The sequence below is a fragment of the Pezoporus wallicus genome, unplaced genomic scaffold (assembly GCF_028554395.1).
Source record: "Pezoporus wallicus isolate ANWC-B61680 ecotype Strahan unplaced genomic scaffold, APGP_CSIRO_Pwel_v1 contig_8839, whole genome shotgun sequence".
In the NCBI taxonomy this organism is placed as follows: domain Eukaryota; kingdom Metazoa; phylum Chordata; class Aves; order Psittaciformes; family Psittacidae; genus Pezoporus; species Pezoporus wallicus.
Window position 1 is genome coordinate 577,842 of NW_026641258.1, and position 25,417 is coordinate 603,258.

General features: G+C 44.1%; 1 protein-coding gene across 3 annotated transcripts; it reads left to right on the top strand.

Moving 5' to 3' along the window:
• The first annotated feature begins 1,026 nt into the window (after nt 1-1,026).
• On the top strand, nt 1,027-25,041 carry TEF (TEF transcription factor, PAR bZIP family member). 3 transcript variants are annotated; one of them, XM_057422787.1, is made up of 5 exons: nt 1,027-1,895; nt 13,168-13,494; nt 14,969-15,189; nt 15,839-16,050; nt 17,897-25,041. In XM_057422787.1, the coding sequence occupies exons 1-5, from the start codon at nt 1,793-1,795 to the stop codon at nt 17,916-17,918; spliced, it is 885 nt and encodes a 294-aa protein (XP_057278770.1). In that variant the 5' UTR covers nt 1,027-1,792; the 3' UTR covers nt 17,919-25,041. The 3 variants fall into 3 exon arrangements, with proteins under 3 accessions (XP_057278770.1, XP_057278771.1, XP_057278769.1); XM_057422786.1 differs by lacking the exon at nt 1,027-1,895 and adding an exon at nt 5,672-5,869; XM_057422788.1 differs by lacking the exon at nt 17,897-25,041 and having other exon boundaries at nt 15,839-16,207.
• Nucleotides 25,042-25,417: the final 376 nt, after the last annotated feature.

Below are 25,417 nucleotides of genomic sequence, written 5' to 3' on the forward strand. Positions count from 1 at the left end.
AACCAGGAGGTCCAGCTGCACCTGGCGTTGGGCAGCTACCATATCCCAATCACTTTACCTAGGCATATATAATGGTAGCTGTCCCAAATGTTAGTGATACCAGCCAGTATGGACCAGAAGATTACAGGAGAGGACGTGGACCTCCAGGCTGCAGGCAGTTCTTTCAGGAGGGAGACATGCAATGATTTCTCTTGCTGCCAGCAGCCAGGATGCACTGACTGTCTGCAGGCTCCAGCTTTGGGTGGCTGGAGAACCCCTAGAGTTAGTAGGGGACTATTCTCTCTGAATGGCCTCACCACTGATGATTATCACGGGCTGTATTCTTATGTTCTCCCTGGGGAACAGGGAGGAGCAAACAACAAGGAAAATCCCAACAGTTTGTACTATGGTTCTATCATAATTAAGAATTCTGCCAAAGCATCTACTGTGTGATTTCTGAGCCTGATTAGATTGGGATCTAGATCATGAAACTACCCCAGCTAATCTGAAATTCCCAACACCCAACCTGGCTAGGTAATTCTTTCTTTTTGTTTTCTGTTGGATTGAATCAAATGCATTCCTGAGTGAGCAAAACCCTATCACTTTTGAAAACCTCAAATGCTGGGCCAGTGAAATGCTTCACTTCAAGCACAAGAAAATACCTAATGACTTTGCTCAGGCCACTTCCATGCTTAGAGCCATGCAAGGTTTTGCTGGGCTGTCCCCAGTAGCTGGGGCTCACAGAGTGATGTAGGAGTACCTGGTTGCTAATGACTCACACTGGTGCTGTAAGGCTGAGCCTGGCAAAATGGACAGGAGCAGACTGAGAAATAAAGGCACTTTCTTCTAATTACCACACCCAGCAAAAGAGAACACACACCCCCCGCACCCCCCCCAGCATGTGTAAGATGCTTCTTCCCAAGCCAGACACTGATAAAGAAGACCAGGCCTTTATTTTCCTATTTCCAATCCCTCCCTCCATACTAAAAGTGACACTAATGGGAGAGGAGGAGCTTTGCATGCTCAAGATCTTACTTAACCAGGTGTTAGAATATCTGCAGGGTGCATGAACTATCTTGCCTTACATCACTGCTCTGAGAGGAGGCTGTTGGCTTTCGGATGAAACTGTGCCATTTACAGAAAGAAATTCTGCATTTTGCAGATGATCCACACTTGATGAGAAAAATGCCTTATGCTGTTATCAATGTTGTCTTAGGAAGGACACACACTAACTGTTGCACGATGTACAAATACTGTCACTATCTGCATCTCAGATGAAGTTAGCAGGCAGATGCAGACAGCGTATGCATTTCCACAGGGGCAGCCTGCACAGCTCAGAGCTCCTCAGAGCTTTCCAAGAGCCATGCTGAGGATCCTTTGCTGTTGTGTTTGCAGCTGACGTGTGTACTCCTGACAGTGCTCGCTTGCTTCCTTCCCCCACCCCATCGTGTACATTTGTTATAACACCTTAGGAAGGAAAAGGGTGCTGCCTTCGCAAAGTTAGATAACTGGCCCAGTTCTTCGCTGCCGGATTGGCTGGGAGAGGCCCAGTAAAACCAGCTGGCCAGCAGCCCAGCCCGGCCCAGCCCTGCGAGCCTGGAGCCATTTCCACAATTGGCCACTTCAGACTGGGAGAGGGGAAGGTGGAGACAGCTGGGCACACTGCTGCTTCCTTTCCTCCTCGCTTGCTCTCAGTCGGAGTAGTTTGGGAAGCCTGCTCGCGGTGCCCCCCAGCCCTCCTTGCCACACTCAGGGTTGGCAGCCAGGCATCTGGCCCTGCCTCAGCAGTGCTGGCACAGCCTCAGCACAGGACATGTCAAGCTGCAACAGCACCGGGGGCCCTGCTGCCCTGGACTTCCCAGAAGTCCTGAAGTCCCTGCTGGAGTACTCCTTACCCTGGACCAACAAGATGACAGGTAGGGTTGAGGGAATTGCATTGCAGGGTTTCTGGTTGATTTCTCTTTCTCCTCCTTAAGTTGCAAAGAAGGGGGTAGATGATCTTGTCTGCTGCAAGCCCTTCGAGGGTGTGTTTCTCCCAAGTGTCCAAGTCAGACATGGGATTCTGGCTCGGAGTGTGTTGTGCAACTAGGAGTAAAAACAGCAGCAATGGATTGATGAGAAAATCAATCAAGAGTGCTGAGCTCCTGATCCCTTTAATCTCCAGGTTCAGCTAGTTCTTGGAAACACTCAAAGCTTTGTGCACAGAGGCAGCTTGGGCACAAATCTCCATGCTCACAATAGGAGTGACTTCCAAGCTTGCCATTCGGGTTGTCTCATGGTTAATAACTGCTGAGCCTCCAGACATTGCCTCTTCCCAGACGCAGAATGTCCAGGGAGCCCAGCCTACAGACTCTGTGCAAACTTTGTGTTTGATGCTGCAGTTGTTTATCAGTGAGAAGCTGGAGTAGGGAACATAGCAAATGTGGTGTTTTCTTTGCAAGAGCACTTTTGTACTCCGGGGCTGTCCTGCTTTCCGTGCAGCATCCTAGAAAACAAATGGAAAGGAGCCATGAGGTTATTTAGTCTGGGCTTCTGCTGTGCTGAACATTTCACCCTTGCTGAACTGACCACTTCTCCATTGCTGGGTGTGCTCCAAGTGCCCATCACACAAGTCTGGTTTTGGATAAGATGCCACAAGCCCTTGGCAAGCTGCTTTTTGTTTGTTGTGTTTTAATGTTGGCTGCTGAGTGCCGGGGAGGTGTGTGGGAACACCTTGGTTCAACAAGCTCATGTCTAGGCATGAGTGAGTTGAACTCACAGAAACAAACATGCTTGGACCTCGCTCTTCCACAGGGAATTGCAACCAGGGCATGCAGACAGCTTTGTCGTCTTGAGGGGCAGCATGACCCAGGAGCAGAAGAGCCAGATACAACATGTGGAGAGGGACCCTGCTCATGTCCTGGGGTCAATGGGAGAAAAGGCTGCTGCTGTGGCAGGAAAGGCAGCTGCATATAGTGAACCCTATGGCACCTGCACAGCTCCCTGTGGGAAGGAGAAGGAGGGCAAGGGTAGCTACTATACCCCCTAAGGGTTCATTTTGTCACATCGCTCTGCTGCTGCCACCTGTGAGCTGGCTCTCTTCTTTGCTGAGGCTTTGCCCAATGACGGGGGTGTTTACACATCACACAGTATGAAGCTGCATGTGGGGAACAGGGCATGTTTTCTGAGCTGACTGATACCCAGATAGAAGGTGGACCTGGCTGGCAGGAGGCAGTAACAGCCAAGGGAGGCTCATGTGGTACAGAGCCTTCCTGTGGCTAAGCTGAAGTTTGGCTGCCTCTCTGGGATCTCTGGGCTCCACAGCCAAGTGGATTGAATTAATCCAAGGGAGGAGTGCTGGCAAGATACATTTGTTTGGCAAGAACTGGAGCGGGGGTTTAGAGGGGAGATCAGTGATTTGTAGAGGGAATAATTTAGCCTAAACTCACTGTGGCTTATTTGGCTGCTGAGGGTACTGTTTTGTGGCACTTTCTTCCTTAGCCCCAGGACCACCCTGCCTCTCAGCATCACCTCCTGTAATCTTTAGAATTGTCCCTACTATGCTGCCTCCTTCCCCACACCAGCATTCCTGTCATGGCCCTCTTCCCACAGAGCTGAGTTCACCCCTTCTGGGTCTCCAGACCCATGCACCACTCTTCTGGATTTGCTGGGTCTCAGGCCTCTGAAATGTGTTCTGAGATTCAAACCTCCCAGAGAGGCTGGTGTGTGTGTGTGTCCCTCCCCCCATGCCTAGTGCTGGGCTGCTTCTCGCCTCCCTGCTGCATTAGAGCTGGGCTGTTCTGCATCATCCGGCCCTGACAAGGCTCCCAGCAGTAACGGCTGCATTCCTCTCCTTACATCTCATTGTCTTCCTCTCTTCCTTCTGAGCTGCAGAGCAAAAGAGAAGTTGTAAAAATCCAGGCAGATTTCAGCTTAACCAACAAGGTAGAGCTGATGGTGCAGTGCCCACTTTCTGCTGGCAGTGGTTTGAGCCCCTAAACCCCAGAGGCAGCAAAGAAAAGCTCTCGGAGTAGCCTCCCTCCTAGCTGGCAGGGCAGAGCTGGTGCCCAAACAGGGTGATGTGAGAGGGAACCCACAGGAATGCTCCCCAGCATTCAGGCCAAGCATCTAACACTGTACGGGCTAAAATGTCTCTCCAGGCAAAGTCACAACCCAGTGGTGGTGCAGAATAAACCTTAGTAGAGTGGAGTGTGGGTGCAAATGGGCTGGAGGAAGAATGTGGTTGATCTAAAGGGAAAAGCCTTGAAGTAGAGGCTGCTGAGTGGTTTTAATAACCTCCATTCATATGGACGTTACCCAGCAAAGCAGTTTCCATTGAGTTCGGGGGAGGATACATGCAGAGCCTGTTCCTTGAAGGAGCACTGTACAGTACTGAGACACAGCATCATCCCAAGGGGCCTCCAGCATCAACAATAACGGAACAAAGCAACCATGAAAGCCATAAGTGAAGCCTGCTCTGCTTTGGCTACATCCCCTCTCCCTGTTCCTAGAAATTGCTCTTTCATGACCTCAGTTGGTTGTGTTCTCTATCTACCACCTACCACTAGCTGTTTCCCAGGGAAAATCGTTGCTGCAAGCTGCGTGTTCCACCTCTCATGTGTGGTCTGACATCTGTGTTTCATTGCCCCGTGTGAAGTGGCATCTCCCTTTCACGCATGTGCTTTTTTCTTCCGCCAGCTGAGCTTGGCAAGGCAGAGGGAGTCTGTGGAGGGCAAGCAGCAGCCCTGGAGCATGCTGGGCAGTGGAGCATGAGCTATTTTGCCTGCTTCTTGCAGCTGCATTTATCAGTCTTGACATATGATTCATTAACCTGCACTGTTCCAAGCCTGTATTCACAAGATGGCCTTTTCCCAAGCTCCCTGTCAGGCAGCGCATGCACAGGAGTTGCACCAGAGTTTCACTCTGGTCCTCTGTGAAGGAGGCAGCAAGCGAAGTAGCTGGCAGGTAGGGAAGCTCTGTCTGCCCAGGTTGCATGAAAACATCCGCTGGTTCTCATTGAAGTGAGGCAAGGGGGGAAAGCACCTACCCCATGTGCCTTCCAATACGTTCCTTTTCCTGGGGTGCATGGGGAGGATTCCAGACCCAGTTTTGTGTCAGAAAGACCATCAGGGTTTATTGGCAAGAGTCAGGTCAACCTGTGCCTTGCCACCAGAATGAAATGCCTGAGATTTGTGTAGGGGCAACAGAACCAAGCAGGTGCCTGAGTGTCTACCTGGGAGGAAGAGGAGGACCCTTTTCTGCGGGCACTCGGGAAGACATCCCCACCCTGGCACCTATGGCTCAGTTGGGTACAGAAGAGACCATGCCAGGGAGGTTGCACACTGTTTCCTCTCCTTTCCCTTCTCACAGCTCTAGACGTAGTAGGTTTGCTGCGGCCGGCCCTTCTGTGTCAAGAGGCAGCAGCTGCTGACAGGAGAAGCCTGTGGCTGTAGCTTCTGCCACTTCATCAAGCTTACTTGTTCTGCAGGGGAAGCTCCCCAGCCTGCGCTCTTTCGGGATGGATTTGGCAACACTTGCTCCCTTTGTATGTTCAGAACCTTAAATCCCAGCACAGCATCCCTGTTGCTGGAACAGGGGAGTCTGGCTGGAGAATCACAAGGGTTGCCTGTGATCATTAAAACTTGGACAGTCTGTCCCCCCGCCGCCCCCAGCAGCCAGGCCATGCCAGCAGCCGCAGTGAATCCGCGCGCGCCCGCCCGCCGGCTCGCGGGGAGCATGCCCGGCCGCGCCGCGCACCAGGAGGCGGCGGCGGCGGCGGCAGGACCCGAGCCCACTGCAGCCGGGGGCAGCGCGGGGGGTGCCGCGCAGCAGGAGCAGCGGGGCCTGGCGGGCGCCTTCCCGCTGGTGCTGAAGAAGCTGATGGAGAACCCGCCGCGGGAGGCGCGCCTGGGTGAGCGCGGGACCGCGCGAGGGAACCGCGGGAGCGCGCTGCGCTCTCCCCCCGCTTCTCTCTCCTTCTCCCTCCCCACCCCCCCTCCCTCCCCGTCTTCCCGCTCCGTGCCGCGGAGGGCGGGACCCGCCGGGTAGCGGTGGGTGTCCCTGCGGGAGAGCCCGCACGCCCGCGCCTGGCGCTCTACCCCCGTACGGCCCGCGCCCCTTTTCTCTCCTCTTCCCCGGGCCGGCCGTGCCAAGCGCCGGCAGCACGGGATACCGGCCCGCCGGGCTTGGCAGGAAGCGCTCGACCTCACTTGCCCTCTCCCTGCCTCAGAGGCTCAGGACGGCGGTGGCCGCCCCGCGGGCTGGGACTCCCCGGTGAGCCGGTGCGACTGGAAAATTCAGATGCTGCCATCGTCCTCTCGGGTGTATTTGGGTGCCGGCATTGGGCGAAATGAAATGCTTCAGGTGCGGGGTTAGGCAGGAATCGGGTGGTGACACGCTGGTTTCCTTCCTTTAGCAGCCTCCCCTACCTTTAGACCCAGAGTTGGGAGCAGCAACGAAAAGATTTGGAGACTTCCTTGGCCTTAAAATTGCTGAAAAGTTGTACGAGGACCCGCATAAACGGCAAATCCCTTCAGATTAGGTTTGGTGATAATCCGTGAGGGGATGACCAGCTGCCTCTGCACATGCAGTCCTGTATAGGCTGGAGCTGTCTCCCTCCCACTCGTTATGCAGACAGCAGCTGTGTAAATAATAGGGCTGGTGCTTGTAGTCTTCAGTGCTCATGGCACTGGTCGTTTTTGTTGACTTGGTTTCTTTTCACCTTCCACCTGGGAGTGTTTTTGGCTGAGTATGTCTGGTTTTAAGCAAGCCTCACGTTTATCTACACTGCTGTAGTGCCCAGTGTACCAGTGTATATTAAATTAGCCCTTGCATTTGAGCATTTAGAGGTTGAGAATAATTTTTGGAGCATCAGATAATATCCAGGGTAGACACAGCGCCAGCAGGGTTGGCAAGATTGTTTCCAATGAGGATCCTAGTTCACATCCATTTACTTTTGTATGTGTAACATTGCACAATGCTGTGTAAATGTATCCCTCTTGTGATAATGGCAAACATTTTTTCTCATTTCTGTTTAAAAAAAAAAAGAAAAAAGTGAGCCCCTGATAAAGGTTTTGGCTGTGTTGCTATGGTGCAGCATGCTGCAGTATGTAGAATCTTGACTCTGCAACATTATGGGATTTCTTAAGGTATTTCTGCACCCAATCCTCTTCAAAGGTTCTGTTAGCCAGCAGAAACAATTCAAGTTCATGTGTGAAAACTATGATGGTAGGTGTCTTGGATGGGGTGACTTTTTGTTGGGGCTGGTTTTCTTGTCCAGAATCATGTGATCTGGGCTATGGAGTTGTACAATTTTAAGATTAATGCCATTTTGAGGTACTGCCTTTTCTAAAATTAGAAACATTTGCTACTTTTACTAGATGATCCCATTCTAACTTGGGAAGGTGTTCAGCTTGATTCTCTAAAGCTTGTCAGCGAGTCCCTTTCCTCTTGATTGCCCCTCTCCTTTCATGGTGTGATGAAGTTCTGGAGGTTCTCATTCTTAAATTTCTCCATGGGTTTCCTTACTCCACCTTGTACTGTTTCAGTTCACACTTTGTGGAACTTGTTGCTTTCTGTTTATTTTGATCTCTGGTGCATTTCTTGCTTGCATATTTGCAAGACAAAAAGAATGCCTTCTGTGTTAGCAGGTAGTTACTCCTAATTTTACAAAAGACTTGTCAGTAGAATTGTGACTCAGCTCACTTCAGAGGTTCCTTGTTTATCTTCTGTTCCATTATAGTGACAGCCAAAACGTTAAATAATTGCTAACTCACTTAATACAGTGGCGTATTCAGCAAGTTTTCTGAGAAAAGACCCTATTCTTTTCGCCTGTAATGCCTGTCGACAAAAATACAGTGTTCTGTCGTATTCTGCAAGAAGAAATTGTATCAACTAGCTGCAGTGTCCATTTATAGTCTCCATGAGCTACCTGTGGGTTTTCCAACTGCTGTAGGTAATTTGACTACCCACTAAGCAAGTAGGCTTTCTAATCCTAAGCAACAGAGGAGGACATCCAGTTCCAGCTGAACACCGTCATCTTGAAATGCCCTGCAATGTACCAAGTGTGTCAGACCGGCCTCGCAGTAAGTTGTTGTCACATACATTGTAGGGGTTAAATAAAATAATCTCTTAATAAAAAAAGCCCTGTGGGGTAAAGGAAGAGAATTAGTATTCTAGAGCAGAAGCATAGGTCTCTCCTAGTAATAATGAGCTGCTGCATACTCTCCAAAGGGTGTTTTAATCACCAGTTGCGTGCTGCTGTGGCTGGAGAAATGCCTCGGCAAGCATTACAGTAATGGACATCAGGAATACAGAACCCTATGACCTGTCTTGTTGCATTGTCACCAGTGGGACTGAAGATCTCTGGAGCAATCAGCCTTAGTCTATCTAGTGTGCCCAGTACAATTTGACAATGTTTTTTGACGAGCGAGGGGAACTTCGTCATAAAAGTGTTTGTTCTGCTTGTGGCTGGGATAGCATTTGACAGTTGTGGCCAGAATGTCTTTTGGTCTGGGGTTGGTTGGCTGGGTTTTTTTGTTGGGTTTCTTGTTGGTTTTTTTTTTTTTGAGGAAAAAACACAATGTGGACTAAAGCTTTTTACAGGCTGCTGCTTTTGGCTTAAACAGCAATATTTCTAACAGTACAAGAACTGGAATGCTCTGCCTAAATTACTTAGCATAAATTAGTGACCTCTCTTAACAGCATATGTACAGACTAGCTAATAGGTCACAGGAGCAGAATGAGGGGGCTAAATCAGACATCCAGCTATCAGCTGCAAAAGTGCAGGCCAGATTTATCAGGGTGACCTTGAATCACTGCAAATGGAGCCTCTTAGGATACTGCAGCTCTGCTGTCAGGTAATACCTGTTTACACTATAAATATCTTAAGAGAATTAATGTTTCAGGTCCCTGAGCTGGGGTGGATGGAAACTTCCCCCTCAAGATGAAAGAGGTTAATTAGTCTTTCATTAGATATTGCACACCCAGCAGGATGTTATGCTGCAGAAATAAAGATTAAATGAATTGAAAGGAAGCCAGTGGGAAAATGTCAGTGCAAAAATGATCATACAAAGGTTGTATCTTATGTATCACATTTGAAATACATGGGCACCCAATATTGAATCATAGAATAGTTAGGGTTGGAAAGGACCTTAAGATCATCAAGTTCCAACCCCCCTGCCATGGGCAGGGACACCTCACACTAAACCATGTCACCCAAGGCTCTGTCCAACCTGGCCTTGAACACCTCCAGGGATTGAGTATTCACAGCTTCTTTGGGCAACCCATTCCAGTGCCTCACCACCCTCACAGTAAAGAGCTTCCTTCTTATATCCAATCTAAACTTCCCCTGTTTAAGTTTTAACCTGTTACCCCTTGTCCTGTCACTACAGTCCCTAATGAAGAGTCCCTCACCAGCATCCTTATAGGCCCCCTTCAGATACTGGAAGGCTGCTATGAGGTCTCCACGCAGCCTTCTCTTCTCCAGGCTGAACAGCCCCAACTTCCTCAGTCTGTCTTCATACGGGAGGTGCTCCAGTCCCCTGATCATCCTCGTGGCCCTTCTCTGGACTTGTTCCAACAGTTCCATGTCTTTCTTTATGTTGCAGACACCAGAACTGCATGCAAGACTCCCAAGTGAGGTCTCACAAGAGCAGGGTAGAGGGGCAGGACCATCTCCTTTGACCTGCTGGTCACGCTCCTTTTGATGCAGCCCAGGATACAGTTGGCTTTCTGGGCTGTGAGCACACACTGCAGCCTGCTCATGTTCATTTTCTCATCAACCAACACGCCAAGTCCTTCTCCACAGGGCTGCTCTGAATCTCTTCTCTGCCCAACCTGTAGCTGTGCCTGGGATTGCTCCGACCCAGGTGTAGGACCTTGCACTTGGCATGGTTAAACTTCATGAGGTTGGCATCAGCCCACCTCACAAGCGTGTCAAGGTCCCTCTGGATGGCATTCCTTCCCTCCAGGGTATCAACCAAACCACACAGCTTGGTGTCATCGGCAAACTTGATGAGGGCACACTCAATCCCACTGTCCATGCCAGTGGCAAAGATGTTAAACAAGACCGGTCCCAACACCAATCCCTCAGGGGTACCACTTGTTACTGGTTTCCAGCTGGACACTGAGCCATTGACCACAACTCTTCGTGTGCAGCCATCCAGCCAGTTCTTTATCCACGGAGTGGTCCATCCATCAAATTGATGTCTCTCCAATTTAGAGACAAGGATGTCGTGTGGGACAGTGTCGAATGCTTTACACAAGTCCAGGTAGATGACATCAACTGCTCTACCCCTGTCCATCAGTTCTGTAGCCCCATTATAGAAGGCCACCAAATTGGTCAGGCAGGATTTCCCCTTAGTGAAGCCATGCTGGCTGTCACCAAGCACCTTGTTGATTTTCATGTGCCTTAGCATGCCATCCAGGAGAACCTGCTCCAAGAGTTTGCCAGGCACAGAGGTGAGACTGACTGGTCTGTAGTTCCCTGAGTCACCCATTTTCCCCTTCTTGAAAATGGGGGTTATATTTCCCTTTTTCCAGTTGTTGGGAACTCCAAGTGCCATGATTTCTCAAATATGATGGACAGTGGCTTAGCAACCTTATTTGCCAGCTCCTTCAGGACCCGTGGATGGATTTCATCAGGTTCCATAGACTTGTTAACTTCTTAACATGTGCATGTTAACTTCTGCTATTTTAATTTGTTTCAGATATTAGAAGTGAGGGAGAGAGGGAGGCACATGGTGAAGCAAAGACAGCACTGTCAGTCCAGTGCTTGTCAGTTGTCAACTTATAGCAAAAGGACAGAAAAATTCAGATGTTCTTCTCGTGTGAAGGAAGGATTTAAGTGGGTGTGAGCCAGGGAGAATGGCAAGAGGAAGTTGGAGGGACCACAGTACATCAGGACGATGGTGTGCATCTAAAAGGCATTAAAAGATATGAGAAGGTCCACATACACCAGTAGTATAGTCTTTTTGGCACTGCCTTCTGACAGGTATTTTTAAGCCTCATGTTTATTCTGTTAATCACTTAAGGTTTCTTTTTTCCTCCTGGAGGTGTTGTATTAGATGTTGCAAAACAAAAGCCTTGCTGGCTTGCATTAAACTTGGCATAACTTAAAATGGAATACTTTTTTTTTTTTCAAGAATGAAGACTTTTTTTTTAAATTCAACATTTTGATGCACCATTCACAATTTTTATCTTGTTGATTAAAAAATAGCGATCTGTCAAGAATTCGTTGTTGTTACTTGCATTTTTTTTGGTGATGTCTTTGCTAGGATATCACCCACAATTCCCAGTATCAGTCTGGGGTCGATTGTGCTGGGCACTGTGCAAACCTTGGGAAGATACACAATCCCTGATTCAGAAGTCACATGTGAAATGGTGGTTCTAATTTGGTGGGGTGTGTTTCAATTGTAACCAAAATCATTCATGTATGTGAAGTAGAGTGGATGCTCTTCGTTTCCTAGCTTCAAGTAGGAGCTGTTTAGAAACATTCAGGTTATTTGGGTCATGACTGTTAGCCTGTGCTTTTGCTTTGCCTAAGCAAGGGGTAGGAAATTTGCAGAACTCCCTGCAAAACGGAGTTTATAGCAGGGATTGGAGTTGGAAGATGGCAGTTCAGAGGCAGCAGTGTGGAGTAGCAAAGAGGAAGGCCAAAAGCTGCAAGATGTTAACAAAGCTCAGGTTCGGGAGCTGCTGGTCTGAATTTAACATGTGCTCTTAGTCCCAAGTTGGTGACTGGTTAATGTTGTCCCCATTGTTTAGTATAAAATTAGTATCTTTTGTATGAGATGTTCAGGGTATGGTAGATTAAAATGATAATTTACTTTGTATGGCAGCACTGTTCTTTAAGCCATAAAAAGCTCTTTCAGTCTCAGTTCCACACCAGCCAAGGCAACAGCGGAAGGAATGCCAGTTCTATTGGAATAGGTTTTATATAAATAGACTTTTCTGATTTAGAGCAGAGTTTCACTCCCACTTCCACCCCCGATAAAGAAAAATACTCCTTTAGCATGTTTTAGCCAGTGTAGAAAACTAATGCCAAAGTTTTGTGCATTTTGTTGGGTTGACCTGTGTGGATACTGGATCCAGTTAGATCTGAACTAGTCCAGTGTATGTCCCTGAAGTCTTTGTTCTGTTGAACTGAATATTTGTCAGCTTCCATGGTAAGACCCAATCTGTAGTTGGTTGGGGTAGGATTGTGAACATTCCTTTTGATGGCAGTGCTAGTACTGGTTCTGCAATGCCTTCTTCAGCCCTGGTAGAATTGCATGGCTACATGGAGAACTGGATCAGGAAAATTACTTGGATTTTCTTTTCTTTTTTTCTTCTGCCAGCTTATTTTTGTCTCCTAAATTATGTAATTATTCCATAACTTGAGTTTTCTGCTTGGATTCTGTCCCAGACAATTGTTAAGATTCAGTAGCTATGAGGAACATAGAAACAGCCATTTTCCTGTAATATGTGCACTGTAGCACGGTAAATGGAGAAAATCTCATCAGTCTTTCATGGCTTGGGGGTGGGATGTGGGAGTATGCCTTATTAGACATCTCCCCAAAGAGTGAAAATTGTATGTAGGTACTCTGAGCTATCTATAGTGAACAGCATTTGGAGCTATTGCTTTGTGTGGACATGCTGAGTCATTTCAGAAAGAAAAGCTTCTGAAATACTGAACAGTAGACATCCAGGTCTCTGGTGTCCTGTGGCCCTTTTGACTAATTTGCAAACATAATCTGAAACCCATCTTCTTTTCTTGTTTGTATTTAGATTATTCTTCTGCACATTCTTTGTGCATAGAATAAACTACTTCTGCTTCCTTGGAGCTTTCTTAGTGGCTTCCCATGTAATCCTAATTATGGACTTTCCCTGTAATGTCTTCCAAGATGAGCCTGTGAAAAACAGGCTATTTTGCAGTGACTAGTTAATAAGCTAGATGCAGTATTGTATCAAACTTCAGTAAGTTACCACAGCAAGGATGCTGGTCTTCAAGGGTACTCAAATGCCTGTGGTCCAGCCATCGCAGGGAGTCAGAGCATTCCATACTGAGTTACATATGAACGTTGCCTTTCAACATCTGATTTTTCAGATCGTGTCATGAGGCAGAACTATAGCTTACTGAATTTCCTTTCATGGGGATTTTGTTAGGCTCTTAAAGCGTGAGTCTCTCCTGTGTTGCAGCTTGTACAGTGACCTACTTGTATCTTTCAGATAAAGAGAAGGAGAAGATAAAGCTTGAGGAAGATGAGGCAGCAGCTGCCAGCACTATGGCAGTCTCAGCTTCCCTTATGCCGCCCATTTGGGACAAAACTATTCCTTACGATGGCGAGTCTTTCCACCTGGAGTACATGGATCTGGATGAGTTCCTGCTGGAGAATGGAATTCCTTCCAGCCCTACTCACCTGGATTTGAACCAGAATCCACTCTTGCCTGTGGCTGAGCTGGAAGGAAAGGAGTCTGCCAGTGCTTCCACTGGTTCTCCTGCATCATCCTCTTCCACTGCAGTTTACCAGCAGTCTGAAGCAGCCTCCAGCACAGGTAGATGGGATAATACGGGGTTGTGAGGGACTTTTGTTGTTCTTCTGTTGAAAGGTGCCTCTTTAGATCAAAGAGGAGACGTGCTAACCTGTCAGGGGTAGCTGTGGCAGGTTAATTAGTACAAACATACTCAATCTAGAGCCTTAGTCTGTGTGTCAGTTTGTGAAGATGCTGCCTGTCCTCTTCTTCCCCTTTCCCTTTCCTGAAAAAAATGACTTGAGTGTCTCAGTGTGCGGTTTGTCTCTCTCTTTAAATTAGAAGAGCTGAACCACCAACACAAAGTATTTGCTTTCTTGGTATTGCTGGTGTAGTGAGAAGTTAGACATGTTGAGAAAATAGTTCCTTGGGTTATTTTACAACAGGTTTGGTAGTTTTTGCCAAGTCGTTTGGGCTACCTTGGTGATTTGTTCTGCTTCTTTGGTGAACTAACTTAATGTACTTCAAATAACAATGCTTAACAGAAAAACAATGAAGCAGTGTTTCACGCTAGCCTGTGAAGTGTGAGAAGAGACGCTTGGAAAAGGTGTTAATGATGCAGTCTGATGTTCCCTAGTGCTTTGAAGTAGGAACTGAGGAATAAGAAACAAAACTGTTCTTAAATGGTACTAGGGAACTTCTTCATTTGCAACATGGAGATCTTCTCTATTAAGGAACTCAGCAGCACATTTTGCCCTGGATTTGGAGTTTAAACTTGATAGCTACTGAACTTTGACAGTGCTATTTTATGAGCAGACTTTACAGAATGCATTTTGATCAGGGCCTCTTTAAATAATCTGCAAGAGAAAGGTCAACGTGGGACTCCTTCAATAAGGGGTAGGGTGTGGCTTTTTTCTAGGTGGTATATGGAAAAACTTACTTGTTGATCACTACTTCAAAATGGACTGATACTTGCAATTCATGTGTATGAAGTAAAGAAGAGATAAATACTACAAAGCTCATATGAACACTATCAGTGTCAGACAGTTTGTTGGAACATTTCTCTCCATGTGGTAAAGTAGAACACTATTGCATTTGCAACAAACCCACCTTTATTTAGTCATTTGTTTGGAAATAAAATTGTCTGACCTTTGAGCGTCCCAGGGATGGAGGTCATCGGGCAGGCTTGTTTCTGTAAGGCTTTCTGTGGTACAAAACTCGGGCTGGTACAAGTTTTGTACTTCTTCCTGCTGTGGGAGGTGCTGCTTAAGTGTGCAAAGCATGTAGTTTTTGCTAAGGAAGTATTAACTCTTGTCCTGCATCTGTCTGCTCATGTCTGTTAGTCTGGCATATGTTCCTAGAGTTTGTGTTACAAACTGGACTGTGTAGCTTTTCTCTGTGCCAGCAGTGGTACAGCACCAAACACACCTTAAGGAAATAACAAGTAATACTGTTAAATATTGCTCACAGTATGGCAATAAATAGATACCCAAGTTGGCTTCTTAGTTAATTCTCTTAATCTTGATGAATGTATTGTAACTTCTCCTGTTGTTGCCAGAGTCCCCACCACAAAATGAGAGAAATACTCCCAGCCCCATTGATCCTGACTGCGTAGAAGTTGAGGTGAATTTTAATCCTGACCCTGCTGATTTAGTGCTGTCCAGTGTGCCTGGTGGTGAGCTCTTCAATCCTCGCAAACACAAGTTTACTGAAGAGGACCTGAAACCACAACCAATGATTAAAAAAGCCAAGAAGGTTTTTGTCCCAGATGAGCAAAAGGTAACAGATTTATTGCTGTAAACTTCTCTAGGCCTTGGTCAAAGTTCCTGATTCTTTGTCCACACGTTCTGACGTATAAAGCTAATGCACTTATACCTATGTGATTGGGCAGAAGTACCACAAAGAATAGAATTGGCAAGTCAGCTGCTGTTCTTGCTGGTTTGGTATCATGAGCTAATTACTGGGCAGGAGCAACTTACGATATATGCGGAAATGAGAAGAACTATCAAGTCACATCCTCAATAACTGCACTTTCAAAGGCCCTTGTATGTATTTGCCCAGCATTAGGTCCGATCTGGCTTTAAACAGCCCAGGCAACAGAACAAGTTGTTTTCTGTGAAAAATCATTCCTGAATTGAAAATAAGTAAAGGGAGCATTTCAGTTGGACTGCTTCTTAGTAGCCAAGTCTCTTGATCTCCCTCGTTCTAGCAGTACGCTTGGTTTATGCTACAGTGAGACTTGTGTAAGGATGAAATCTTATACTAGTGTTGCCTGCATTTTGGTGTCAGATCCCTGCAAACCAACGAAGGAGGTTCTTCAATACAGCAGTCAGTGTGAATGTCATTATACAGTAAAGAGGCATTTGCTTGATAAGAGTTGTCAGCTTGGCTGTTTTTTTTCTTTTTCCCTCTCCTTTTTTTGCTGCAGGATGAGAAATATTGGACAAGGCGAAAGAAGAACAATGTGGCAGCAAAGCGCTCCCGTGATGCTCGGCGATTAAAGGAGAATCAGATCACGATTCGGGCAGCCTTTCTTGAGAAGGAGAACACAGCCCTGAGGACGGAGGTTGCGGAGCTGCGCAAGGAAGTGGGACGATGCAAGAACATTGTTTCTAAATACGAGACCAGATACGGACCCTTGTAAGCACACCCCTTTTCCTTGTCAGGGCTCCTTGGTTTAGCCTCTTAGACTTCTCTGCTTTCCGTAGAGACTTCCAAAAATAAAGTTTGTGGAGGCTTTGCTATTTTGCATCTACACAAAAGAAAAAATACACCACCAAACCCTGTTTCTGTTGGCGCAACTTGTTCAGGCCCTTTCCTGATCATTGTGTTGCCCAAAATCTTAGTGTCCATATTTGCAACTTTGTTTTTAATACTGATAGAGCATTTTCTGATGTCATACAATAGAACAGATTCACCTGTCTGAAGGAATAGATGTGGATCCCTCCTGACTGGACAGGGCTTTTGCTATCTGTTCTAATCTCTATTTCATGTGGAGGAAGAGCTTCTTGCCTTTTTTTTTTTTAACTGCTCTTTTCTCCCTGCCCACCCTTCCCAGTCAAATTGTAAACCATAATTTTAAGATGTAAGTAGATGTTGCTGGGCAGCGTCGTGAAATTGTTTCCCCTCCCATTCAGAGGCACTAGGAAGTACTTGTTGTATAGAGCTCTGTTCCTGTGGAAGAGGAATAGGGGAATGTTTAAGACGGGAAGACAGGAAAATACTCACTCTCTTGTAAAAATTGAGGTATCTCAAGGTTAATGCACAGTGTTATTTGCACCAGAGTCAGTGCAGTGTTGATTAAAATACTGCTCAAACATCTTGGTAGGTTCTAATCCTGGATAGCTTCCAGAAATCAAGGAGAGAGAACAGTAGGGACAGATATGGACAAAAAAATCTGTGGGGTTCAGAATTTCTGACACCACCCCTCCTATTTTTTCTTTAGAGGGACTTCCCTCTTTAACTGCTGATAAAGCAACCCGTTAACTGAGAAGTAAGGAAGATTTAGAAAAAGAGGTCTGGCATATTAGGCTGAACCTTGAGTCCCATCTGTTAAGGAATTGTCAGTACATTATGCTTTGGAAGAAGTTGATTTGGGTTTTTTAAGACGCAAACAAGCCACTTTCACTTTACTATACCTTACTTGTACAAGAGCTTGAGAAAAGAGTTTTGGTCCTTTGCCTCATGACCAGTCTATCAAACAAACAACACCCACTCTAAACATGAACGTTTTACCTCTGTCTCCTGTGTAGCAGCATATCTGGCCTTTCTATGCCTGCTGGTTCTCTTTCCAGCATGCTTCCTGTTACAAAATTAGCACACAAGACTTGCCCTCTTGGAAGTAATCCATTCTCAGCACCAAGCACTTCTTCAACACTGTATGGTGTTAAAAGAAAAATATGTTGTGTGATGTTGGGACCTTCTTCGTGACCTACAACTGCAAGAACCAGAAGCTTTAACACAAGTATATGTCTAGAAGTCCTCTTAACAAGAGAAGCTATCTAAAGATAGAGGCTTTGTCAGAACTCTCAAGCTATACTTCCTGGGCAAATACTTATATTAGGGACTGAATGTGGGATAGATGATGCTTAGGCTAGTTTCCAGTTCCCCATTGAAATCTGAAAAGTATATTAAAAAAGCATTGGCGTTTCTATACTAAAGACTTGCCTAGCTTGTCTTTTAAACATGATGTGGAAATTGGTATGAGTGTAGACCAATCGTGTGTTGACTTTTTAAGGAAGTGGAGAAGCAGGCTAATATACAATGCTTAAAGTAAATGTATGCTTTGACCTATCTCCCCCTCTGTTATGCTCTTAATTTGATTAGAGTGGCTCTTGATGCAATGTTGGTCTAATTTCTTTCAAGCATACTAAAAATTGTCACCCTTTCAGCAGGGGTTTTTCTTTCACAGGGTGGTGTGTGGTGGTGATGGTGGGAAGTATGTTATAAATAAATTGTCACACTTAACGCTTTGCTTTGTTTAAAGTGACTTATCTGATTCCGAGTGATGCAACTTTAAAGACTTTTAAAAACAAAGAAACTAAAAAGCACACATGAGTCGCCAGTCTTCAGAGTGAGCAGTGAAATCTATGAGGTGTCCCAACTCAAACAACTGACGATGACCCTGCCTGCCTGCTTGCCTGCAAGTACCCCATCTGAACTACCCAGGGCTGGGCATGATGAAAAGTGCAAAGTCTCCTTAATTCTGTAAATGGCTTTCTTATCTGTCTTTCTCACTGTAACTATGAGCTACAATAAGCTTACTTACTGGGGTTTTGTCAAGACACTCAAAGTTCATGTCTCAAGGTTTGTTGACAGCCTGTGTGAACAGAGACTCTTTTGGCACTTGAAGAAAATAGGGAGCTTTAAATGAGAGTGTCTGTATATATTAAGAACTGCTATACTTTAAGACTCTTTTTCCCTGCAGTAGTATGGATTTTATTTAATACTGCAGCTCACTTCTAGTACAGTGTAGCATCTTGTGGAGTACTGTGAGTGCAGAATTAAAGCAGCAGTTTGTGATGTGTGAGACTTCCAGTGCAGAAAAGTACAGCAGATGTACTGAAACAATCCAGAAAGCATCGCAGTGTGCCACACAAAGAGTAGTAATAAACCTCTATTGCCCATGTAATAGTAAAACACTTCAGTTGCTTTTCTGCTCCACTGCTGTTAACCTGCTTTTCCCTTTGTTTCTTTCATAAGGCTCACTTGCTTCCATGGTATCTTGCTGAAACCAGATCTACTCTCCTGTTAGTGATTCAGCAATCACAGAAAAGGTGCTAGTCTGAGCTGCTGATGCCTTTGTCTTTTGGCAGTCTGCAACTACCAAATGAGTATTAGCTCCAGCAAAACAATGGCTATTTGGTGCCATATTAGAATTTTCTGTCTCTTGACTACATGAGAACTGCAGTGGTGAAAGAGTACTTTGTTCATCTGTTTTATGAAACTGAAACAGCCAATGATTTTCCACAGTTACAACGGGCAGCTTAAGTATCAAGACCCTAGTGCTGGTGTGGGAGAGTAGATGAAAGCTTGGACAGATTTGTGGGGATGTTCACTGTGTGCAGAAGATGGAGGAAGTAGGTGGAAGTTCCTTTATAAGAGTATCATCAGCGTAACAAGAATGTACTCTTATGTTAAGGAACCTTAGGAGCTAAATTTGTGTGGGAAGAAAAAGCGTACGTAATTTCTGGGCAGGTAGTAGAGGGCCAAGCTTATAGCCAAAATGGAGCTTGTAAGACAGGAGCGTATTCGTGTCTGGAGTTTTATAAGCAGCATACACCTCAAGAAAAACAATCTTGAAAGCTTTCAGAAGCACAAGTGCTGAAATTGAGGCACAACTTGTTACCAGCAAAGCTCAATGCTATCATGTTGAACAAGTATTTTGACTTTGCATTTACCCAAGAGATTCCACCTCTAATTTCAGAGCAGAAAGGAAAGAGAGAAAAAGTGCAAAGCAGCAGCTGATGTTGTAAACTTCATGTAAAATATAAGGAAAAAAATCTCAAACCCCAGACTTCGTAACCAGTTTTCTGAATACAACCTTTGTAAAAAATGTATACATTAAATGTACTTATTGAGCTATTATTTTTAATGGACCATGTTCTGAAGTCAAGAAAGTGCTTTCAACTTTTTTGCTGGTTACAAAAGTATGCTTACGAGTGTATTAATATAGTTTGGGATTCTAAAGCTCTGAGATAATCTTGGGGTATTCTTTTCAAATAGATGAATAGTTTAGCTCTGTGTTGCTGAAATGTCAGCATATATCTCTATCAACTATTGCTGATTTGGACTGATATTTTTGATATGTACTGTTTTGTTGTTGTTTTTATTTTGGTGATAAATGCTAAAACATAGACTTAAAAAAAAAAGAAAAAAAAAAGACCCTGACAGCATGTAAATGTAGCAACTGTTCTGCATTTTATCATTTCTAAATTTTCAGTTAACTTTGAATGTCTTCCTGTTTAAATCACAAAGCTAAAGGGTATTGTAATTGGCCAAGGAGTTGCTGGGCCTTCATTTGGGTCTTGCTGTCTTACTCCTTTAGGAATATCTTATAAATACTTACATATTGTATACAGGATTTGGGTTTGCAGTATATCATGCTATTTTAACAGCAAAATAGTGAGATTAGTATGTGCAATTCTATTAGCTTTTTCTGTTGTATTAAAAGCTTCCACGATGGAAATGAACAGTGAATGTTCATCAGACCTTTCCTTCAGAGAAGACTGTTACCAATCTCTTGTGCTTCCCTGTAGCGCAGATTTGCACATTCTGTGATTTGTGTGTTTGGGTTGCAAAACTGGAAATTAGCACTTTAGGGTGAGTGTGGCTTAACTTTTGTAGTTGGAGATTTATTTTTGTGTGAAGATGCAACATCTTTAAAGATAGATGAGAAGGTAGCAACTATTTAAAGGAGTATAGGTATTGCCAGACAAAAAATAATGTGCAATGCTGAATTCCTTTCTCAGTTTTTGCAGTCTCAGGAAGTTAAGCTTACTGCTTCAGAGCTCTCTGCTCCTTTCAGAAAGATTAACTATATAATCTCGTTTCTTTGACTAGGATGACAATCCTATCCTTAAGTCGTTAAGTTGTGTACATTTTCATAGTGGTCATAAGACAACTGATAATTCTTTTAGCTCAATTTGAACATTAAAAGATGCTGAATTGACACTGCTAGAGTCTGAAGTTCTCTAGGCTTGGAACATGCTCTGCAGAGGCCATAAATGTGCCTGATGCCAGTGTACCCCCATTCCAGCCATAAAGGGACCATCTCCAAGGGGAAAGAATAAAGGGAGTCCGCCTCTCAGCATCGCTGCAGGGATTGCCAGTAAAGGGAGGGAGCAGTTTTTGACAGAGCTGTACATTCATTAGGAAGTGGATTGACACCAAATGGCCATTTCACAGTACTAACTTTGAAAATACAAACTGTTGATGAGATTTGTGGGGAATGAGCATTGTCTTACTGTGCAAAAGAAACCTTGAATAAATGATGTGCAACATTTAATACAGGATTGCTTTTGTGCATGGTCTTCTAGTCTACACATAGTTGTATTTCCTTACAATAATGTGGGCTTGTATTTAAAAATTCCCTAGAAGCTTAATCTTTCACCAATTGCCAAGATCTGCACCCACTGACACCAGTAACAAAGACCTCATTAACTCCTGCAGGAAAGTCTGTACTCTCACGTGGTTATTGTAAAGTTTTATTAAGCTCTGGAGTCATGGGTGTCTTTGCTTTACTCTGAAGTGTTCTGTGCTGGGATCAGGTGGATATATTGCAGACTGCCCAAGTAATGTTAGTAAACTGCTCCTATCCCTTTCTCATTTACACAGTTAGTGATGGTTTTGATATTCGGATAATCTCAGTTTCTTTTTTTCCACCCTGCATAGACAGGGTGAAAAAGTAGTGCACCATAAGCTTGCACTGGGAGAAGAATTATTTGGGGGGTTTTAAGTTAAATGTGGCTTTCTGCAGTTCATCTAGTAACATTTTGTCTGGTCTGACAATTCTTTATTTCCCTGCTGTGCTGTTGGAAAGCCCAAGGTGCCCTAGCTGTAAAAATCGCTTTCAGCATTACCTCCAGGACTGCTACTAATTGTACAAAATTCATTTCAAGAATGAGAGGAGCGGTGGAAGGCCAGCAGCTTTGGGAATATTGTAATGAAACCACTTGTGTGGAAAAATATTTTTGTGTAGACAGCAGAAATAATGGACTTGCACAGAAGAGAATATTGCTGCTTCAGCCTTGTAAGCCTCCTCAGCATAAGAGGGTTCCTTGTGATCAGATGCCCCAACTAAGAGTGAAGGTATCTTGGACCTTTCTAAAATCCACACAGGCTTTTGTTCATCCTTACGGTTTTAGCTGCTAAGCACAAGATGAAGAAATGCATAAATCTCATAATTCTGGCAGCCTACATCTAAATCCATAAATAGCAAAATCATTTGTTAAGGCTAGTCTTTTGCCTTTGTAGTACTGCAGGACACTGAGCAGCTTTCTAGATGTTCAGATAATTACTCTGATCTGTATATCTGCCACTGTAACATGATGAGGATAGATAAACTCACAGTGAAAGACTGGGGAAGCAGCAGAAAGAATAGGCTTAACATTTGTGGAGATGCTAACAAAATGCTAATTGAGAAATTACAGTAACTCATGATAATGTATATTTGTCATGCAAAATGTAATTTGTCAGTTTTATAGTATGCTATCCCCTCGTTAGTCACTTTAAGAATGCAGACTTCTTAGAAGTCAAGCAGCTACGGGGGAAAAGGAATCCTCTGAGGAAGATACATGTATAGACAGACATAGATACTGGGCAAGGAGAATAAGGAATGAAAGCAGGAAGAGAAGAATAATGCAAGAGTCCGATCTGAGCACGATCGCTAAAACTAAAGCCTCACTGTTTATTTTAGGCCAGTTTGGATCCCCTCAGGTTAGCATCATACACAAGACAAGTATTTGTTGAGGTTTTGGGAATCTCCTTTTCTTGATCTCACTTCCACAGTCCAGAAGAAGGTGAAAGGAGTATACAGATAGGGAGGAGAGTCACTGCAGAAAGGCATGGAAAAATAGCAGTTGCTTTAAGTAACTGTGCTGCTGCACTGAGGGTTGACCTGCTGATGTGAACTGATAGTGCTGTGTTGTGAGGAAATGACTCTCTGAGGCCCCAGTATTTCAAGGCCTTAATTCTGCTGTCATTTCTGTGTGGGATGAGCCCTGTATCTATGGAGAACCATGTGGACTTCACAGGATCTGTTCTTGAATGTGAAGCTCTGCCCAGGGGGTCCACTGCAGAATTGTGTCCTTAACACGTGATCAGTTGTAGTTACAAGGCTATTGATAATGTGTAATTTGGGTGCCTGTTACATAGCCAAAACCCTTGTTACTTCACGTTCCCAACTAAGGCATGAGCAGAAGCCCTTTGCTGTGCAACTTGTGTATTAAAAAAAAGTACTTCACATATGTCTAGTAAATTAAGGCATGTGATTTTGGTCTGTGGGTCTCAAACTTTTCTCGTGTACCTGCCTGAATGTTTTCTTAGATCTGCAGCTATGTCTAGGTGAGAAGGTCTGGTGGGATTTGTTTTCCTGAGGGGGCACAATAGCAGCTCTCATCTGTCACGCTGTGGCTGACTGCTACTGGCCAGAATCATGGATGGATGCATCCTCTGCACTTTCATGTGAAGTTGTCTGAAATATGGTGATTAACATGATTATTGGAATACTGTATTTTGTATAACCTAGAACATGTAAATACACTTTTAAAACTGTTCTATGAAGTAATAAATAAGTGCTTCCATTGTAATATCTGAATATTGTTAATGCTTCATGTAGCTTGATTTGGGATTATTTTTTTCCTACAGAACTACAAAAATCAAAACAAAGATTGATGTTGTGGAATTCTAGTCTAGTTGTGATGCTTTCTATCAACAAAAAATGTTTTGAAAATAATGACGACCTACTTAAGCAGAGAAACTGAGAATTTGAGGGAATTGATTCTCTCCAGTCTTTCTTTAACAGTAGTTACTGATTACATTCATAACTGTACTCTTCTCGTCCCATTAGCTGGACAGTGGATTTGTTTGTGAGTAGTATTTGGAAAGTGGTGATATTAAATCATTTGTGAAGATTAGTGGTTGAGGAAAACTAAAGTTGTTTGGTTTTGTTTTATTTTGTTAAACTATTCTCTCTTTTGGCTCAAACAGATCTGTCTCCACCCTTCAGCCAGACTGCAGCAAGTTGCAATGAAACAGTGAGTGACTGTTACTGAAGCGCATTTGTAACCTAGATAGTCTACATCTTCATTAGTTCTGTTATACACATAGATGAGGCAGGTATCCTGCTGTGGTGTGGAGAGACAGAAAGTGATTAATGACTTGAGGTTTTGCTGAGTACATGTTCACTGGATGCTGCACAGCTGGAACTTTCATCAGCTTTCATGGCCCTTTCTATCTCGTGTTAAAAGGGAAAAAAAAAAAAACAAAACAGTGGAGTGAGAATCATGAGCAGTCTGCTAGGAAATACAGTCACTTGGGGTTTGAGGGAGAGGTAAGATTGATCCATCAGCCTTCATCTAAAGAGATTAGGCTGTGATGATGCTTTATCCAGCCGTAATATAACTTGTTTTTCTTTAATGCTGTACTGGAGTAGTCTCCTCTATAGCAACAGCTGTGTCTGCAGTGTTCCATAAATGACAAAAGCCACAACATCCTTTGCAGGTGGCAGAGATGGTGGCATCTCTGGTTTTGTTTTTATTTTCTCCTGTATTTTTTTTTATCCCCTCTCAGTGTTTCTTGGCTGTAAAATGGCTATAAAACAGCTCAGCATATGTGCAAGTTATTCAGAAAACTCTGATCCTGTAAAGCTTTCTGAGAAACATACAGTTTTTAACTAAATAGTTTGAGGGAACTCCTATCTGCTATATTTGGCCTGAAATTCTGATGTCTCTTGGATAAAAGTATTTTCTTGGCTTCAGATGTGACACTGATCTGTCCCATTCATTCAATGGGATGGGTGATAAATCTGCACAGTTTTTATATTTAAAGATATATATCTAATCTTAGTTTTACTGCATGTTAAGTTTAATCTCTTGGATGTGTGTTCCTTGAGGTTGTCTATATAATTCCTGTAAATGTAGCTGCTTTTTGAAGCAGTCCATCAAGTGCATTTGAGATTATCTTGACTGGGAGATTCTATAGATGTGAAAGAGATAATAAAGATTATAAAGCAGCTGAGTAAAACTGTATTGCCATAAATGGTTTTAATTTATATATGAATCTTTTATCCCAAACTGCTTATTTTGTACATAAACCTACACACTCCTGGCAGCTGATGGGTGAAAATAAAGGTGCTTAAATAGCAATCAAATGAGAAAAGGGCATTTCACTGTTTCAGAGTTGGTATTATTTTATATTTCCATTTATTACACTTTTTTAAATGTATAAACCACAGATTTGAATTCTCAAAGTCTTCAGCTTGGATTTTGTGAGTAGTTTAAATCCTCTCACCTCTCTGCTCGTAACTGGTTTTTAAGAAAAAGAAAAGCTTTGTTTAAAATGTAAAATTTTGACTGTATTAAATTCTGTTAGTACCCTTCCTTTTTAAGAAATAAAATGTATATTCCACTATGCTGAGATCCAGTAATTTTGTTCTTTAGATGGCAGACTGTTTGCTGTACACCTCAACTGCCAGCATCGCACCTGCGATCTGCACAAAGCTGATAGAAGCTAAAGCAGCTGATCACATTTTAGGATTAGGTTCTTGCTGTGCATTTCCCATGTGTTAACTCTTAGGTGTGCTGGCAACAGGTATATGATCCCCCATTTCTAATTTCTGGATTAACTGATTTCAAAAGCTTTGCAAGGTTTTGCATTTGTCCTGTAGTGATGCCAGGTTGAACTCTTTCGGGTAGGAGGAAAAATGCTGAGAACTAGTAGTCAGCCACAGTCACTTGGACCTCACATTGTCTGTTACTTTGGGGCTGACAACGAAATAATCAGAATT

Bases quoted from the DNA above. Each gene is read 5' to 3' on its own strand.
- TEF (XM_057422786.1), top strand. From the start codon at position 5,695: ATGCCCGGCCGCGCCGCGCACCAGGAGGCGGCGGCGGCGGCGGCAGGA. The intron at 5,870-13,167 runs GTGAGCGCGGGA...TGTATCTTTCAG, and splicing joins GCCGCGGGAGGCGCGCCTGG to ATAAAGAGAAGGAGAAGATA. The intron at 13,495-14,968 runs GTAGATGGGATA...TGTTGTTGCCAG, and splicing joins TGAAGCAGCCTCCAGCACAG to AGTCCCCACCACAAAATGAG.